The 18,854-nt window shown below is 61.6% G+C and overlaps 2 protein-coding genes across 2 annotated transcripts; both read left to right on the plus strand.

Annotated features, from left to right (window-relative positions):
* Positions 1-4,794: 4,794 nt before the first annotated feature.
* On the plus strand, positions 4,795-6,011 carry LOC111144714 (undifferentiated embryonic cell transcription factor 1). Its single transcript, XM_022499155.1, has 2 exons — positions 4,795-5,371; positions 5,527-6,011. The coding sequence occupies exons 1-2, from the start codon at positions 4,795-4,797 to the stop codon at positions 6,009-6,011; spliced, it is 1,062 nt and encodes a 353-aa protein (XP_022354863.1).
* Positions 6,012-14,198: 8,187 nt separating this feature from the next.
* On the plus strand, positions 14,199-15,066 carry LOC111145046 (VENT homeobox). The gene is made up of 3 exons (XM_022499659.1): positions 14,199-14,361; positions 14,445-14,605; positions 14,686-15,066. Exons 1-3 carry the CDS (start codon positions 14,199-14,201, stop codon positions 15,064-15,066), a joined length of 705 nt encoding a protein of 234 aa, XP_022355367.1.
* The last annotated feature ends 3,788 nt before the right edge of the window (positions 15,067-18,854 follow it).

An 18,854-nucleotide genomic window follows, 5' to 3' on the forward strand; every position in this document is an offset into this window, starting at 1 on the left:
CACGGCGGCGGCAATGACGTTTGCCGCTTGGATGGTACCAGGCTCCTCCCCCAGGGCTCCGTTCCCCAGCGGCCGGCGTTGGGTGTCTGTCTGCTCAGCAGGTGAAAGGCGCCCTTGGCCAGGGGCACCAGGGCCAGGACGGTGTGACGGATGGTGCGGAGGATGGTGCGGTTGCATCCATCGCGCCCGGGAGCTCAGACCCCGGGCACCCACCCCGGGCACCAATGCTGTCATGTCGCAAACTGCTGGGAGACCCCAGGGGGCTCTCTGGTTTCGGAGTCACGGATTCTCTGGAACACGCAGCTGGGGGTGTTTCTGGAAGTCTGCTCCTGGTGCTCGAACACCGAGTCTGTCACCTCCAGCCGCCTCCCAGAGATCGTCCAGAACAGGGGAGGGACCGTGCTCCGGCCGTGCAGACGGGCTTTGGCCTTCGTGCGACGTCCGGGGTCGTCCTGAACAACACCTACGTTCTCAGACGCAGACCTGCACACAGGTAGTGTCACTGAGCCGGAAACTGAGTCAGCGTCTGGCACAAACGAACATTCCAGTCCTAACGATTCCTTCAGGGGGACGTGACCGGGCTTTCAGCTTAAGCACGACCGTCTGCATGTCGCCCGAATGTCACCGGCACAGATTTCTAAATAAAATAATTTCTACCGATGGCTTCCGTGGGCCTTATTTTGTCTGTCTCCAAAGTGAGCCTTGCTTTTGGGGTCAGGGTGGGCTCCTTCGTGGCCAAAGACAACTCCAGGGGTGCTCACGAAGGCACAAGGGGACGAGAAGTCCCAGCCACAGCCGCGTCCTTGGGTGGCACAGACAAGGGCCAGATCTGCTTATTCACCGAATTCAGGGCCCGCCACAATCAAACCCGGAGCTCCCAGGCCTGTGACAGCAAGCTGCGGGAAACGTCACCTGCAAACCACCCGAAGCAGCTGAGCCACTAAGGCCTCATGGCACACAGTCCCAGAGCTGCTCTGCCACAGACTCTGCCCAGCCCCAACCAGTTCCCATGTGGCATGCCCCACGCTGCCGCAGGCGACCAACCTCACCCAGAGCCTAAGGGCAGGACAGCCTGCCCCCTCCCTCCCCAGGGCGAGGCAGGGCTGTTCCCCCGAGGCCCACACTGTGAAGGGTCCACACAGACAAGCTCGGGACCGGGGGGCACTGCAAAAGGAGGGCTGGGAGGCCAGGGGTTCAAAGAATTTGGGGACTTAAATGGCCGATGTGTCCTGTGGCAGAAACATCTGGGGATGTCCCTGTAGTGAGTGATGAAGTCCTCCGTGTGGCAGGGCAGTCCCCGCAGAGTAAAATCACTTCGCAGTAGCGGCCTCCGTTACGTGGTTCTGGCGTCCCCGTTGTGGGCAGGTGGGTGGTTTCGGTCCTCACCCACCTTCAGGTCACGGAACCCAGGTGTCTCTTCCTTCCTGGGACGTGAGGAAGGCCGCGCAGACCAGGGTCTCCCTCCACTTCACTGGTCTAATCAAATCAATGGGTTTTCCTTTAGGTGAATTGACAGCTCGTGACCCCTTAGGACCCCAACGAGGCATGCTTGCCAGGTCCCACCACCATGTCGGCCCTCCTACTCCAGATGGAGGCTGGCTCAGTGCACCGATGCTCTGGGGGCAGCCCCCACTATGCGCGACGTCTGACCACCCCCAAGACTGCCACGCTGTGCAAGCCCAAGGTAACCCTACTGAGCTGAGTGGAGATGGAGAGAAGTATGTGGCCGGCCCAAGAGCCGCCTTCTAGAGAAAGCCTGTGGAGCCCCAGGCCCTGGCCCGGGAAACGGCACCCAGTCAGGAGGGAACGCCCAGCAGCGCGCCTGCGCCTGGGTCCCAGCTCTCAGCACAGAACCAGCAGCTTAACCGCACGGCACCCAGCTCACTCCGTGCTAACCCTCAGTCGTCCACTGTGAGCTGTGGGGTGCATGAGCTCTCTGCTCCCGGACGGGCTTCTGGTCCGTGTAAGGGGACCCCGTCCGCAGACTGGCCGGCCAGGGCGCCCCTGCAGACGGGCGGTTTGGGGTCGCTTCCTTCAGCTGCTGCTGCTGTTTGCAGCCCGCTCAACGGGAGTGGGGGTTCTTGGGGGCACACGGTGCCAGGGGCTGCTCCATCTCTTTATCCACCTGCCAACCCTTTGGGGGGCCGACCTACGCCACCATGGGAAACAGCAGTTTGAAAGGAAAGGGTGTGGCCAAAGACCACAAAGGACCACGCTCCCGCCAGTGGACTAACTTCTCGCTGGAGTCCGGATGAGCAATCCCAAAGCTCCCAGGCCTACACACAAGGGCTCATCAGTAAGTAAGTACATCGTAGATGAGGTTGCCAGCCTCCTGCTGTTGGAGAAGGAGCACCTCTGGTGTGTATCCCCAGATGCCAGCAGCACCCCCAAGTCGTGTCAACTAATGTCTCCGCACCTGCCCAAATAGACACCGGGGGGAACTATTCCCCCCAAGAACCAGTGGCCTGGAAGCAGTGACATCCCCAGAAGCATCAGGCACACCTTGTATCCAGATCTTGGATTGCAGATCCTATTTTCCAAAAAAAAGGAACCAGAGATTTTTTTTTTTTAAAGATTTTATTTCTTTATTTGACAGACAGAGATCACAAGTAGGCAGAGAGGCAGGCAGAGAGAGAGGGGGAAGCAGGCTCCCTGCTGAGCAGAGAGCCCGATGCGGGGCTTGAACCCAGGACCTGGGACCATGACCTGAGCCGAAGGCAGCAGCTTAACCCACTGAGCCACCCAGGCGCCCCGGAACCAGAGATTTTTGGAGAAATGGTGAAATGGCTGATTCTAGGGCTGGAGTGGAAAAAGTCCAAGATGAATGGAAGAATCTCGTAGTGCCACAAAGCAAAGATGTGCCAGGGGCAGGGGGTAGAGCATGTCAAAAGGACAAGGACAGGGGTGCCTGGGTGGCTCAGTCATTAAGCATCTGTCTTTGACTCAGGCCATGATCCCAGGATCCCGGGATTGAGCCCCGCATCAGGCTCCCTGCTCCAGTGGTGGGAAGCCTGCTTCTCCCTCTCTCGCTGTCTCTCTCTCTCTCTCAAATAAATAAATTAAATCTTTTTAAAAAATCTTTAAATTTTAAAAATTTTTAATTTTAAATTTTTTAATTTTTAAATTTAAATTAATTTAATTTAAATTTTTAAAATTTTTAAATTTTTAAATTTTAAAATAAATTAAATCTTTAAAAAAAAAGGACACAAAACAAGAGGGAAAAGGGAAAAGAGCTGGGGTGATCTGAGCCCCTAACGCGACAGCGCGGGACTGCCCCCGGGGACAGAATACCCGGGAGTCCCCTGAACAGGAAGAATTACAGGAGATTCCTGAACAACACATGTACGTGTCCCCGGGAAGTGCGGCCTGGTGACCCTGGGGGTGGGGCGCCCCTGGTGACTGGCCCCAGCTGCAGGGCAGGAGGGGGAAGCGGAGAGACAGGCACTGCTTGGACTCCTAGGTCTTCTTCCCAAAAGCCCATACCCGCAGGCTAATCATGAGAAGGCACCTGACAAACCCAACAAGAGGGACACCCACAAAGCACCTAACAGTGTCCTGGAAGTGTCAAGAACGCGGAAGAAGCGTGAGCTGCTGCCAGGGTCCGGAGGGGACAAAGGAGGCAGGACGACCAAACGCAGAGCAGTCCCCAAGACCGGGTCCAGGGCAGGAAGGACATGTCTGTGCAAAACCTGGGGAACCCTGGAAAAACCCAAATGCAGTCTGCGGCTCGGCCGATGGTGCCATGCCCACGAGCTTCTCAGTTGACAAAGGTGCCCTGGTCCCAGGGGACGCTCATCGGAAAGGACGCACAGGGACGCCAGCCCCTCCTCTGCCACCTGTAAATCTAAAATTGTCCCAGACTAAGACTGCTAGACCTAGTATACAAAATACAACTGAGTTTCGTTTATTGCTGTATTCAATGACCTTGCTAAATCCATCCATTAATTCTAATAATGTGCCGGCCGATTATTTTGTATTTCCAGGTTTACAATCATATCACATGCAAATAATGATGCTTTCACTTCCTCCTTTCCAATCTTTATAAACCTTACTCCTTTTTCTTGTCTTATCGCTCTGGCTGGACTTCTAGAACAACGTTGAACAGAACCAGGATGCTGGGCACCACCCTAACCCTAATCGCTGGGAGCAAGGCTCAACCTTCTGCGAGTCACGACGCGAGCCGTAGCTGCTCTTTATCAGAACAAAGCCGTGTTTCCTCTGAAGCGTGTGTGTCAGTGAGGACCCCCGGCCTGAACACTGGTCGTAAGTCCGCCGGGACGAAGCCTCAGCGGGCGGCTCGCCGCGGCGACCCACCTCCCGCGCACACTCGGGCACCACCGCACGTGGGGGCGGGGCCCGCACACCACCGCCTCCGCGAACCACAGGCCCGGACGCACCTAAGACAAAAGGGAGGGGCGCGGGGGCGCCTCCTGGAGCTGGAATGTTCCACGGCTCGCTCTCGGGGCGGTGAAAGGGCACGGCACATGCGTAAAAACGGATCGACCCTTGCGCGCCTGAGGCCAGCGGCCGTATCCTTTTGCACCTCGGTGCCCGAGTTTGAAAAGGGCCGCCCTGAGGTTTAGCAGGTTGTCCGGGGTCAGGGCCCCGGCCGGCCCAAGTTGAAGTTGGCGGGCAGGGGGGGCGGGGCGGGGCGGGGCGCGCGGGGGCGGGCGGCGTAGACCCGCGCCGGCTCCCGCTCCCGCTCCCTCTCCAGCGAGGTCGCGTCCTCGGAGCGCGTGTGGGAGGCTTCTCTCCGGCCGCCGCCGCGACCCCGCGAGCTCCGCCGGCCCCGGGATGTTGCTCCGGCCGCGGCGGCCGCCCCCGCCCGCGCCCCCCGCGCCGGCATCGCCAGCCAGCCCGGACCCCGAGCCGCGGCCGGCCGGGGGCGCGCCGGGAACCCCGCCGGGGCTGTCCGCCTCACCCGGCGCGCTGGCGGCGTCCGCGTCCCCCGGGTCCCCCGGCCTCCCCGGGTCGCCCGTGTCCCCGGGCTCGGCGCAGCGCACGCCCTGGAGCGCCCGCGAGACGGAGCTGCTGCTGGGCACGCTGCTGCAGCCGGCCGTGTGGCGCGCGCTGCTGCTGGACCGCCGCCAGGCGCTGCCCACCTACCGCCGCGTGTCGGCCGCGCTGGCCCGCCAGCAGGTGCGGCGCACGCCCGCGCAGTGCCGCCGCCGCTACAAGTTCCTCAAGGACAAGCTCCGCGACGCGCAGGGCCAGCCGTCCGGGCCCTTCGACGCGCAGATCCGCGAGCTCATGGGGCTGCTGGGCGACAACGGACACCGACGCGGCGGCCGCCGCCGCTCGCCGGGGCCCGGGCGCCCCCCGCGCGGACGCCGCCCGGCCCCCGCCGTGCCCCTCTCGCCCGCTGAGCCAGGTAAGCGGGGCGGGGCCCCGGGAGCGGAGAGGGCCGGGGAGGTGAGGGGGTGCCTGGCGCGCCGGCCGGTGGGGGGAGTGGGGAGGGGGCCGGGGCGTGAGGGCGGCGGCGGGCGCGCCTCCAGACCCCGGCCCGACGGTCCCGCCGCGTTCCAGACGTCCCACCGCCGCCGGCTACGCGCGGCCCCGACGCGGACCGGGCCTGGACGCTCAGGTTCAGCCCCACCCCGCCCAAGTCTGCGGACGCCCCTCGAGCTCCCGGCTCCCCGACGGCGCTCTCCACGGCCGGCCCCGCGCCGGGCCGGCCCGAAGACCGCGCGCCTTTCCGCGTTCCAGGATCCCCGCCGCCGCCGGTCCTGGACCCCGCCCGGGAGGACCCAGACTCGCCGCCCAGCCGCCCCGAGGACCACGCGCCCCCGCAGTCCGCGCCCCCGTCGCTGAACGCCGCCCTTCTGCAGACCCTGGGGCACCTGGGCGACATCGTGGCCATCCTGGGCCCCCTGCGTGACCAGCTGCTGACCCTGAACCAGCACGTGGAGCAGCTGCGCGGCTCCTTCGACCAGACCGTGTCCCTGGCCGTGGGCTTCATCTTAGGCAGCGCCGCCGCTGAGCGAGGGGTCCTAGCGGACCCCCGAGAGTGAGGCCTGGCCTGCACCCGTCCCTTCTGTAGCACCGTGTTCCCTCTGCCCTGACCCCATTCTGTGACCCTACCCTACTCTAAATCTAGGTATGTTCAATAAAAAGATTGTTTATTTGTAATTTAATTCTAGGAGCATGTGCAGGTCTTGTGCTGGGTAGGACTGAGCCCTGCTGGTAGGGCCTGGGCGGCCAGGGCTGTCCCGGCGCTGGGGTGTGCTGGGATGCTGGCTAGGATCTCCCCTAGGAGGCCAGTTTACAAGGGTCACTAGAACTCAAAGTTGGGGTCCTTGTAACACACTGGCTTTCCCAGTCTCCCAGGACTTTGTAGAACCCCTCTCAGTGGGTGAGTATTCTCCGCCTTCCCTGGGAGTCCTGCTGAGCAGGAGGAGGGGGAAGGGGGGTGCGGGGAGGGGGGGGTGGTCAGGGGCTCCCTCCACTGTGCTGCCCCAGCGGGGTCTGATCTGGGTTGCATTTGGGGTGTAACTAGAGTCCCACCTCTGCCCCAGGCGGCCTGAGCCTCACTCCTGAGCTGGGTCTGGGAAACGACTCCTCAGAAGTGACGAACAGGAGAGCTAATGAAGCACACCAGGGAAGGCACCTTTTGTCCCCAGGGTGGTGGTGATTGCTGTGGGTGGGCCGGGGACAGCCGGATGGGGGCTCTGAAACTTTCGACTTTGCTCAAGGACCAGGTCCCAGGGCGTCTGAGAGGACTTGATCCAACCGCCCCGGGAGCATTTTCCAAATAGTAATTGTGGCCCCACCCTCTACCAGTCGGAAAGGACAACTGGGTGGGCCCGGAGATGCTCCCACCCCCAGGGAGATAAGGAAATAGCCCGGGGCACCTGGCCAGCATCACAATACAGTAGGGGCGCATTCAGAGACTCGGGCCACAAAGCTGAATGGGATCTGGGTGTTCTTGCTGGCCCTGTGTTCCAAGGTTCCCGCAGTCCCTGGGCCTCTGGGCTGGGTGGTGGGACATCTCCCCCAGGGCCTTTTCTGGAGATGGAGGGGGAGAGACCCCAGTTCGACCCTTGGCCTACGGGGACCCACAAATGGGAGCAGGAGTGGTCTCCCCAACCCCAGAAGCTGTGCATTGATGGCAGGTCCTGGGGGGCTCTGATACCAAAACCACAGAAGTGACTCACTCACTTCACTTGAGACACTTACCTTTGCTTCATGATGACGTGCACACTGTGGTCCCGGAGTCTCCAAGCCGCTGTGGCGTGATTCCCACTCGCACACCTAGCCACACACACAGCCCCCACTCCTAAAAGGTCAGAGCCACAGGCTGGAGCAAATATGCCCCCCACCCCCCGGCTAGAGACAATGCCAGGAAGTGTGGGCCTCACTCCAGTCGCCAGGGACCCTCTGCCTTGGAGAAAGGCTGTTTCGTAACTGTAGGAAATCTATGGAAGCCACTGAGTTTGGGATGCTTGGGGTCACCAAGAAAAACCCACCTGCCTGACTGTGCGCTGCAGGGGGTGCAGCCCCGTGCCCTGCTGTCCCCGCCCAGCTCAAGTGGAGCTCACCCTCGGCACGCTTTGTTCACTGCTGCACTGAGGGCCAGGAAGTGCCCACGTCACCTGCGTCCCTCACCAGCTCAGCCTAGGAAGCTCTGTGGCCAAGGGTCCTCTCCTCCCTGCTGTGGGGCCTGCCTGCCCAGCCCGGCCCCTCTCCCTTCAGGAGTGAAGTGTGCGTGTTTTCACGTCGTGCTGACCCATCACGGACCAGTACTGTCCAGGCCCTTGTGCGGCAACCCTTTTCTGGTGATCAGTGCGGTTATACGAGAAGACCTCAATGTTAAATATTCTCCAAATAAGCAAAGAACCCTATTGATTTGGGTGCCGCTGTTTTACTCCCGCCTGTGTCCGCACCTGTCTGGAGTGAGCTCTGGCCCCTGTGCTCTCTCCGGTGCCCAGCTGAGCCTAAAACCCTAACAAAAGTAAACTTCCTTTGTGATTTCGTGTTTGAAATTGCTGTCTTCTCAGTCATCGTTGTTTATCTGTCCAAATTACTGCCTCTTCCCTGTTTCTTCCTCTAATTACATCATCTGTGTACTGCTCTACGGATAAACATTTCGGCGTTTGCCACACTCAAACCACTGCTGCTCTCCGACTCGCTCTGAGGCAGAGCAGGCTCTGAAATCTGCATTTCAAGTCAAAGCCAACGGCTTCCTGTTCCTTTTTTTTTAATAGTATTTTTTTAAAGATTTTATTTATTTATTTGACAGAGATCATTATTTATTTGACGGGGGGGTGGGGAGCAGGCTCCCCGCTGAGCAGAGACCCCCCCCCATGCGGTAATCCATCCCAGGACCCCCAGATCATGACCTGAGCTGAAGTCGGCGGCTTAACCCACCGAGCCTCCCAGGCGCCACTCTTGTTCTTGACCCATCGTTTTTGCAAAGAACACATCCCTAAAATTCTGGTAAATTTATCTTTCATATGATTTATAAGGAGGTAGTACAGCCTCCTCTATATTCCTTCAGTTTTGCCGGAGGCCAGTGGTCAGCCTGATTACCCCCTCTTTTCCAATTTCAAGGTGGCCGTGATTTCTCCCTCCTGTGATGTCCCCTGCAGGCCAGCCCTCTGACTGCATGATTGGTTCCTGCTTGACCTCCCACACCAGTTCTGCCCCTAAGAAACCATATTGCTCTGTATTACGGACTGGAAATTGCCATGTTGGAATCCCAACCCCCCTTTTGATGGTGTTAGGAGGTGGAGCCTTTAGGATGGCTTGGGCCGTGAGGGTGGAGCCTCCTCACTGGGATTAGCGCTTTCTGAAGAGAGACAGGACAGCGGAGAAGGGACCAGTTGCTGGCCGGGAGGTGGCCCCCAATGGAACCCTGGTCTCAGACCTTCAGCCTCCAGACTTGGGAGAAAGAAGTGTCTGTTTAATTCTCCAGCCTCTGGTGCTCTGTTAGAGCCAAGCTCCGGGGCACTTGTCAAATAGACCATGCAGGCAGGTTCGGGATTCAGGGCCCAGTCCACTCTAACGTCCCAGAGGTCTTCCCAGCCACCCCCTCACTTTGTTTTCCGTGGTGCCCACCAGGGCTCATTCGCAGCTGCTCTCTCCCAGAACAGTCACTTGTGATAATTCTAGAGAAATCCTAACGTTTTTTGTTCTTCCGATTTTACAGGCAACGGCTCTGTCAGTGTCCTCCTCCTGGCCTGGTGCAGATGCCAGCCCCACAGAGTGCTTGGATCTGTCCTGGTGGGCTTGCCAGGCCTCGTTCATGGAGGCAGCCCTCCTCTCCATCACCAGGAGCTGGGGAATCTGTTGGGGTCTAGCTGTTGGCAGGAGGCAAGCGGTTCTGCCCAGAGGGCGAGTGTGACTCTCACCTCCGCGACAGCCAGTGGGCCCCGCGCTCCTTCCCTCACTTCCCAAGCCCTTGGTTCTGAGCCATTCTTTCAAGGGCCCTTCTGGCCTCACCCGCACTGTCAGGTCCCAGAAGGATCAGCGACACATCGCACTCCCTGACATTCAGAGGAGACCTGATTCGCCCCGTCTGGTTTTGGTTCTCCCCCCCAGGCCTGCCTCAGGACACAGAGCCGGAGGGTCCTGTGTCCCTTGGCCCTGCCGCTGTGGCGCGAGGGAGGGGTTGGGGGTGCTTCTGTCTCCTCACACCGGCAGCCCGGAAATCCGACCCCCCACCCAGCTGGGGTGGGGTCCTGTCCACCCCGTTCCAAACGCGCACCGAGGTTCTTTCCACCAGAGGCACAAACAGGACGTCGGGGGGCTCCAGCGGAGGCGGTGGGGGGGAGCCCAGAGAGGGGCGTGGGACGGCCGATGGGGAGTCTGAAGAGCCGGGGGCTCCGGGCAAAGGCTACGGGGCAAAGAGCGGGGGAGGGGTGGAGAAGGAAGGGGAGGGGCCGCCCGGTGGGCGATCGGAGGTCGCCGTGCGCCGTGCGGCGGGCGGGGGGGGGGGGGGGGGGGGCGGGCCGCGGGGCTGCGGCTTCCATTTTCCCCGGAGCTTGGGGCGGCCGCGCGGGGCCGAAAGGGGAGCGGCGGGGCGGCCGTGGACCCGCCTGCCCCTCCTAAAGGGGTGGGCGTGGAGAAGGGGTCCTGGACGCGGCAGACCGCCCTCGGCCGAGCGTCCGGGTTGGCCCTGGAGGCGCGCGGGGCGGGGCGGGGCGGAGGCGTCCGGGCGGCCGGACACGGGCTCCGGCGCGCGGGCGGACGGCTCGGGTCCGGGAAGGTCCCGTCGCGGAAACGGGGGCTTAGGCGTGAGTCGGGGGCGGGGCTGCCAGGGCCCGGGAGGGACTCCGCCGGGGGCGCCCCCTCTCCGCGGCGAGCACGTGCGGGGTTCGGGGGGAGGTCAGCGGCCCGAGCCGAGGCCACCCCGCGGGAGATCGCGACCCCGCGGAAAGCGGCGGACGCGGGGCGCGGGGGGCAGGGCCTGCGGCCCGAGTGCGGAAGCGGCCGGCGGGGCTCGGCGGGAGCGACCCAGACGGCGGCGGGGAGGGGAGACCCCGGCGGACACGAGCCCCAGCCCCCGGGCGAAGGGAGGGGGCCCTGAGCCCAGGGTGGTGCTGGCGGCCGCGGTGGGGGTCGGCTGGGGGGTGTGGGCGGGAGGGCGCCCCGACGGAGGACCCCCCGGCAGGCTGCGGGATGGGAAAGGAGGAAACCGCGCGCGCTAAGGCGGCGCGGGGCCGGGGCGGCTGCGCTGACCCCCGGCGTCTCCCCCGCGAGTGTGAGCGCGCGACGCACTCGTGCCCGCGGAGGTTCTCAGGCGGCCCGAGCGGCCCGAGCGGTCTGGGAGGGTGACTGACCGTCGTCCGGCTGGCGCGGCCCCCACGCCCCCTGCGTGGGTCACACCGGCACACGCTGCGGGCACCCGCGGGGTCCGGTGGACCGACTGGCTGGCGCAGACGCATCGCGGTCCCTCCTCTGACCTTTCACGGGCCGGGGTCTGCGCCTGCTCCATCCCGCCGCGCCCGCCGGACTCCGACTTCACCCCCTGCCCGGCCTGAGAGGCTCGGAAGGCGGGGTTGGGGGTGTTAATCCCGGCCAGGCCCGAGGGGCCTTTGATCCCGCAGGGCAGGGCGGGCGCAGAGGCCGGCGGTCCCGCCCAGGCTGGCGCCGGCGCCCCCAGGAGTCGGGGGTGGGCTGGAGCCACCACACCCGCTGGGGTGGGGGGGTGGCACTCGCCCCGGAGGCCGCTCTTGCCGGTCCTTGGGGTCGCGTCCTGAAGAAAGAGGTGGTGGCCATCTGAGGACGTGGGAGGGGTGCATGACCCCAAAGGGACTCTTCCCTGGAGCCCCACACAGCTCATTCATGAATGAGGACGCTGTACCCTTTGGGCTTGGGGCTCCAGCTTCCCCTGGCGGCTCTGGGCCTGTGCTGACCACAGTGGGGGCAGCCTTTGGGAGGGGGAAGACATTGGTTTTTCAGTCCTTCCTGCTGGGGTCCTTCTGGAGCAGCACAGAGGAGTCCATACTCCCAGTGAGCAGACACCCACCTTCTGTCCCTGGAATCCAGCTCTGTGGCACCAGAGTGAAGTCGAGGCCAAGGAGTAGGGTTGTGGGGGGCCACGACGTATAATCTGAGAGGGAGTGGCCAGTTGGAGCCCCAGGGACTCCTTGTCTGGTTGAAGTTCTCATCCAGGAATGCCTGATCTCCAACCCTGCTGGACATCTGCCCTGGGACCCCCTCCCCCGCCCGCTCGGTCCTAGGAACACTAATGTGGACTCCCCCGACTTGAAGCAGGTGTGCACACCTGTCGTCTTCGGCACCGCAGATCTCCACGGCGTGGGAGACGAGGTGGCTCCGCATCCCGCAGAGGACAGGCCTGCAGCGTGGGTGCTCAGCTGGGAGGGACCAGCCCAGGTGGGGGTTGGGGGAGTTGGGAGGATGTGACCAGTGCTCCACCAGGTCGGCTAACTGGTGGCCACAGCCCCGCCCCTCTCCAGACATCTTGGAGCCAGGGGAGGTGTGAATGGCCTCCTTTGTGCCTCTGAATTGCAGGCAATTAGGTGTTACTTATCTGGGGGTGGGGGGAGGACTTAAGCCATATACGCCTACCAGCCTCGCGAGCTCCCTCCTCCTGAGCTTATAAATGCCACTCAGCTCTGCTGAACCTGCTGAGGACCCTGTGCCTAACCCTCGTCCGTCATCTATTCTGGGAACGTTGCGGCTGGCCCCACAGCCATGTCTCCCTCCGCCGCCCTACCCAGTGGCCCCAAGCCATCCAGGTTTGGCTCCGTGGACTGGCTTTCCCAGAGCAGCCGTGTGGGGCCATCACACACCTGCAGGCCTGCTGAAGTCTCTTGGAGAAGCCTCTCTGCTCCAGCCAGGGTATCCAGCAGCAGGGAGTTCCCTCAGACTGGGGGCACGGAGGAGAAGCCCTCAGAAGTGTCTTCGCAGGGGACGCCCACGGCTGGTAGGTGTGGGGATGGGCGGGAGGTTGCTGCCTTCCCAGACTGGGACGGGAGCCAGGGAGGGTTCAGGGGGAGGCCTTTGGAGGTGGGGACATTCTTACAAGGGCTGGGGATGGAGGTTCCATCTAACCCCTCTGGCAGGCAGAGAACTTGCTCTGGGAAGCAAAAGCCACAGTGGAGTTTTTTTCTCCTCAAGTCCCTTGGGGGTTCCTCTTCCCCTCCCACCTCTTCTGGCTCTGGCGGGGGGGACCACCACATCCTTGCGGCAGCTCCCCACTGGGAGCTGGGACTCCCGACATTCGCCCTTGTGGCTGGCTCCAGTTCTGCAGTATGTCCTTGGAGCCCATTTCTGCAGGAGTCACAGGGCTCTGGACACGTGTGTCTTAACGCTTGTGAATGCTGTCCTGTTCAGGGGTCGTTGTGGATCTTCCCTCAAAGCTGGGCGCCTTGGCTGGCATCCACATTTCTGCCTATTCACAGTGGACCTGGAACCCTGCGGGTCTGGGACCGCCCTGCTCGCCTGTGTTTGGGAATTCCCAATACCTTCTGTGCCTTGGCTCCGAGGTCCTTCCTGGTGACTTCCTTTTTTTTTTTTTTTTTTTTTAAGATTTTATTTATTTACCTGACAGAGATCACAAGTAGGCAGGGAGGCAGGCAGAGAGAGAGGAGGAAGCAGGCTCTCCGTGGAGCAGAGAGCCTGATGCAGTGCTCGATCCCAGGACCCTGAGATCCTGACCTGAGCCGAATGCAGAGGCTTAACCCACTGAGCCACCCAGGCCCCCCCCCCCTTTTTTTTTTTAAAGATTTTATCTATTTGACAGAGATGACAAGTAGGCAGAGAGGCAGGCAGAGAGAGAGAGGAGGAAGTACGCTCCCGGCCGAGCAGAGAGCCCGATGCGGGGCTCGATCCTGACCTTAGCCGAAGGCAGAGGCTTAAGCCACTGAACCACCCAGGCGCCCCTTCTGATGGCTTCCTAAAGACTGTCTTAGCCTTGTACTTTGCTGATGAAGGTTTCTCAGTCTGTTTCTTCGTGGTGTAATCATTGGTTTTAGCTTTAAAGTCCTATGTAGTCAAAGTGGGGTTGATACTATCTTTTTTTTAAGATTATTTATTCATTTATTTGAGAGAGACACATAACAAAAGAGGGAACACAAGCAGGGGGAGTGGGACAGGGAAAAGCAGGCTCCCCGCTGAGCAGGGGCTCAAGCCCAAAGCCCAGGGCCCTGGAATCAGGACCTGAGCCGAAGGCAGACACTTAACGACTGAGCCACCCAGGCGCCTCTTAAGTTTACATTTTTGAAGAAGTTTAATCTTATGGAAGTATTTTATACTGTCATGAAGTAAAATTTTAAGTGTATCATTTGCAACCAGTATGCCCCCCTCTCAAAAAAAATCCCAGCTAGTCATCCCTGCGTCCAAATCCTTCATGCTGACGAGTCACCCCTACCCCCTACCCCAGCCCCACGTGTCCTCCTGCACACTCCAGCTAAGTGTTACAATTAGTTTGTAAGATCTGCTTCCCCAACAAAAAGCCTATTGGCGTCTTGGTCAGTCGTGCTTTGAAGAAAGAGCGGTAGCGCACCTCACCGCACGGTGCCGCCCACCACCTCCTGATTCAGAAATCGGACGTGGAGTGCTGGGGGACACAGCTGTGCAAAGTGTCTGACTCGGGTCCTGACCTCAGGCCCCATGAGGAGTCGGCTTGAGATGCTGCCTGCCCCGCCCCTAAAATAAATAAATGTAAAATCAGAAAGAAATTAGTCACAGATTCAGTTGTGTGCAGCCCAAAGAAACTGCTCGCTGGAAGGATGGGGGTCCGCGTGCCGTGGCGGAGGCTGACGGCTGCACCAGAGCTGTGCTGTTTGGAGGTCTTGTTGGGTGTTGGTGTCCCCAGACTCCACCCCATGCTCAAGCTGGCAGGGCAGGGGAGGGGAGGGCTGCCGCCTCCATCCGCAGCTGTGCCCAGTCACGGTGGGACGGCAGAGCAGAGAAAGCCGCCTGAGCCGGGAGGCCCTGCTCCTGCGGGGACTCAGTGCCCTTCCGTTCCTCCCCAGGCTGGAGCAGGGAGGCAGACGCCCTGCGGGCTCCCCGCGTGCGCACGGCCTTCACCGCGGAGCAGGTCAGCACCCTGGAGAGCACCTTCCAGCGCCGCCGCTACCTGGGCCCCGCGGAGCGCCGGAGGCTAGCCCGGGACATGCGGCTCTCGGAGGTCCAGGTGAGGGGCCGGCCGGGCTGGGCCGGTGTCCGGGAGTTGCGGCGGCCGTCGCCCCTGCTCTGATCGCGTTTTTCCCACAGATAAAAACCTGGTTTCAGAATCGCCGCATGAAACACAAGCGCCAGCTGCAGGACTCCCGGCTGAGCGGCCCCCTCCCGGGAGCGCTCTGCCCGCCGGTGCCACTCTGCCCGCCCCCCTCCGCCCTCGGCAGTGGCTTGCAGCTTCTGTGCCCTTGGGCATCCCCGCTGGGGCCTCCCGCTCCGACACAGCCCCCTGGCTCCATCTGGGATCCCTGCCAAGCGGAGCAAGCCTCCCGGACCTTGGCGTGGGCCCCGCACAGCAGGCAGCCTCTGATGCTCTGCCTCCCGGAGCCTGGGGGCCAGGCGCACACGCTGGGCCCAGCCCTGTCCAGGGGACCCTGGGACCAGTGTGCCCTGCCCCAGACCGGGGATGCCTTTTGAGGAAGTGTGATAAGCCAGAGGCCTGGGCTGGAGCGGGAGCTGCCCCACCAGAGCAGGTGCGTGCAGAGCGGCGCCCGGCATCTCCCAGGAGAGCCGTCCACCATCTGTTTCCATCACAGCAACGCCGGGTGTGAGCTGGGTGCCCATCCGCAGGCGGGACCTGGAGCCCCGACCCACCGTAAGGTTCCAGAGGGTTACAGTTGAAGACATTCACTGAATACTACTCCAGGCTTAGTTTAAGAATGAAGTGAAGTGGTCCGTCAACAAAATCAAAAGCCGGAAGTGAACTTGATGAGTGTTGGGTTTCTAGCGCAGGATCGAATGGTAATTTATTCATTATAAAGTGTTGGGAAAATAAAGATTCAGGGGTCCCTAGCTGGGTGGAGCAGGAGCGCAACTCTGGATCTCGGGGTTGTGAGTTCAAGCCCTGTGTTGGGCGTAGAGCTTAAAAATAAAATCTTAAAAAGTAAGATGGAGACTTTCTTGGGTTGTATGCTTATAAGCTTTGCGTGGAAACCATGAGGGATCAGAGGAAGTGAAGTGTTTGTTTTTATCACCTTGGGGTTTGAGTTCCATGTTAACAGTGACCCCAAAGCTGGAACCAGGGAGGAATGCAGAATGCCTGCCCACTGCTGCTGGAGAAGCCAGTGGGGTTGCGACCTCTGCCGTGTCTTCAGAGCCCGTGCAAGCTGGCCACAATGCTGCGTGCTTCTCGTGGCCTTCTGCTTTTTCTGTTGGCCAGAAAAACGTGGGGAGCCGGCATCCAAACCTGTGTACGACCTGGCTCGAGGGCTCAGCCTCTCACCAGTCCCTCTGGCCGGGCTGTCCTGGGCTCCTGGGTACCTGCCAGGAAGAAGGCTGCCACGGGACACGGACAGCTGCTCTGCCCAGCTCCAGCAGCAGGAGTCTGGGCCTCCGAACAGACCTGTCCAGGGGCAGCAAAGCCACAGGCCCGTTAGAGGCCACAGCCTCAGCCCTCTTGCGGGGACGGCCGCTAGGCTATCACTTGCGGTTCCTTTGCCGTCCTGTCAGGCCTTTTCCTGAGGATTTCTTGGGGAGTGAGGGTTTGCTTCAACACACTGTCAAGCTTTGTGTGTTTTCATCTTTGGTTCAAAACCCCCTAACTGGATTCTTCCTTTCTACACCCCTAAAAACTCAAGCATCTAGTTACCTTCTACTTCCAAGTTGCCCAGTGTTTCCAAGGGAAGCTGAGAGTCACAGTGCCTTGCGTTTCCTGTGTCCTCTGTCTGGTGTGACCGGGGCATCTGTGCTGTCTCCTCTGCTCCCAGGACCCACTCACCCTGCATTGGGGCATCACATGTCTGGAATATCCACTCGCTGCTGGGCAGAGGACGCCCCTTCACCTGGTCTCCCTCTATAACCCAAGTGGCCTTCACGGCCAGCAGTCACCTTCGGGCTCGGGGATGGGACTGACTGGTGGGTCCAGGCTTCCTAAGCCCCTCCCCACGCTGCTTGGACCACTGTAGGACACCGGGTCCCCCTCAGCTGTGACCAGCACAGGAGAGCTGGCTTCACCCTCTGGCTCAGCACCGAAGGAAGCACATGTGAAAACAGTCTTGCCAAAAACCTAAATTCCAGTTTACAGAAAATAGGGACTTCACCATGGACCCCAGCTGGGGCTCCTCTGAAGTCACTTGTCAGGGGTCAGGGAGCCGAGGCAGTGGTGGCGACCTCTGGCTGAACCACGGGAAAGCAGTAGGATTCCCCGCAGGGTCTCACCATGGGTCGGGTGGCAGTCAGTGGACACGAAGCCTGTGTCCTCGAGCACTTCTCTAAAACCACAGCAAGTGGCCGCTGGGGTCGCTGGGGTGCTGGCTGCACTAGAGGCTGTCCAGGCGGGACACGGCAGGCCCCAGGCAGTGACCCCCACCCCACCACCCTGCTAGCAGAGGCTGTCTGCTGCCCCCCACCCCACTCTGGGGTGTCTGTGGGGACCCTGCACTGCCCCAAGGGTGAAAACGCACACCTCTTATTCTCTGCACACGTTCTACTCTGAGTACTCAGGGCGAGAAGGAGGGCTGTCCCTGGGACCCCATCATTGCCCAGCAGCCACAGTTGTGAGAGGATGACCTCCATGGCAGTGGCCCAGCCCCGTAGGGCCCTCAATCCCAGCCGAGGCAGCTCTCTGCAGGTCATAAGGCAGCAGCCCACCCAGATCCAAGTGGTCGGTCGACAGGGACACCCCCACCAACTCCGCAGCGCTGGTGTGAGGCCTGTGACCACAGTCAGCCCAGAACCCTGGGAAAGCCACAGCCGTGCTGAGGGATGGCCCTCCCGGACCCTGGAGCCAGGCCCTGTCCACCATGTCCACAGGGAGCGCTGCTGGGGTACCTGCTTTCTTGGAGCACTCTAAAGGGTCGCGCTGGGAGCCCTCCCCGCAGCCCCACCGGGACAAAGCACTAGGAGGGGCTCCGGGGACTGCCCCACCCTGCTGCCACCCAGCCTGTCCCTTCCCCTCCTCCCAGAGGCTACGGGCTGGGAGGGAGGAATGATCAAATGAGATTAGGGGACAGGCCAGCTGATAAAGGGGGCCTGTAATTGCTCCCGTTGCTGGGCCGATTAGCCGACAAAGGCCCACGATGGTTGTGGAAGCGCTCGGTTCCTGAGGGCTTCGGTCCAATTCTCTACACCAGGAAGTTAAGACCACAGGCTCCTGGGTCAAGGGGCCCCCACCCTGACCCGCAGGGGCTGTGGTGGATTCCCGGCCCACCCAGCCCACCCTCTGCTCCCAGGCACCCTGGGGACACCCGCCCGAGGTGGCGGGGCCCTGCTGCCGCTCAGGCCCGCACCCACCCAGAGCCAAGTCAGCCGCTCACGTCCATGTCCAGATATTTCCTACTAAGTTCCTCCGAGACCGAGATGGTTCCTGTGCGACCGCCCCCCCCACACGCACTGGCGGTGAGAGGAGGCCATCCTGGGCAGCTGCGATTTGAGCTCTGGCGCTCAAACATGATCACACCTGAGTTCATGTGAAGTCAGCTTTATTGACATTTCTGATCAGAAAATGAACTCACACTCACCATTACAAGGAGCAGAAATCGCCATGACCCGGACCCCACGGCACCCTCTGCGAGCTGCCCGCCGCCTGCCCCAGCCTCCCGCCCACGGAAGCCACCCTCGTGGGGCTCCCGCCCCCCGTCCTGCTCCTACAGCTTCTGGGACTCTCTCAGGGGCACGCCGGGCCCTGGGGGCAAAGATCAGCCACGGTGGCCCCTCGCAGACACACAAAATCCTGTGCTCCCGCCGGTGGGCCTGCGGAGGGACGCAGGGCCTTGGGTGCACGGGCTTGGGAGCGGCTGGGTGGTGAGGAGGACCTCGTTGCCCCATTTTCCCATGCCTACACCTCTTCAGGCCGGACCCGCAAAGAAGTATATGCATAGGAAAAAGGAACAGCGAGCAGCTTCCGCAGTCCGGGTCCTGGGCGAGGGTTCCTGTGAGCAGAGGCCGCGGAGGTTGGCGAGGAGCAGGGAGGCCGCGGGTCCCCAGTTGTCGGCGCCGACGCGGAGCCTGGGAGCACGGACGAGACCCTGTCTGCTGCTGCGGCTGGAGCTCTGCCTCTGCCGGCTGGTCTGCCCCATTTATGGGAGGCCGCGACCTTGGGGCCCACAGAGCAGCGGCAGTCACATGTGGTTCCAGGCTGAGCCGTGCCAAGGAACCTGTCCACCCCCGCGCCTGTGAGATTGGGGCACAAAGACCTGCTCGGAGCAGAGCGCTGAGCCTGGGCCCAGCGGGTGGGCGGTGGGGCCATGGGGCCTGGGGGCTGCCTC

This window comes from Enhydra lutris, unplaced genomic scaffold, assembly GCF_002288905.1.
Source record: "Enhydra lutris kenyoni isolate GAN:26980312 unplaced genomic scaffold, ASM228890v2 scaffoldscaffold12, whole genome shotgun sequence".
In the NCBI taxonomy this organism is placed as follows: Eukaryota; Metazoa; Chordata; class Mammalia; order Carnivora; family Mustelidae; genus Enhydra; species Enhydra lutris.

What these genes read in the sequence shown, in the direction of transcription:
- LOC111145046 (XM_022499659.1), top strand. Translation starts at nt 14,199, where the DNA reads ATGGGGGTCCGCGTGCCGTGGCGGAGGCTGACGGCTGCACCAGAGCTG. An exon ending in CGCAGCTGTGCCCAGTCACG is followed by an intron (nt 14,362 to 14,444) that starts GTGGGACGGCAG and finishes GTTCCTCCCCAG; the next exon opens with GCTGGAGCAGGGAGGCAGAC. An exon ending in TGCGGCTCTCGGAGGTCCAG is followed by an intron (nt 14,606 to 14,685) that starts GTGAGGGGCCGG and finishes TTTTTCCCACAG; the next exon opens with ATAAAAACCTGGTTTCAGAA.
- LOC111144714 (XM_022499155.1), top strand. Translation starts at nt 4,795, where the DNA reads ATGTTGCTCCGGCCGCGGCGGCCGCCCCCGCCCGCGCCCCCCGCGCCG. An exon ending in CCTCTCGCCCGCTGAGCCAG is followed by an intron (nt 5,372 to 5,526) that starts GTAAGCGGGGCG and finishes GCCGCGTTCCAG; the next exon opens with ACGTCCCACCGCCGCCGGCT.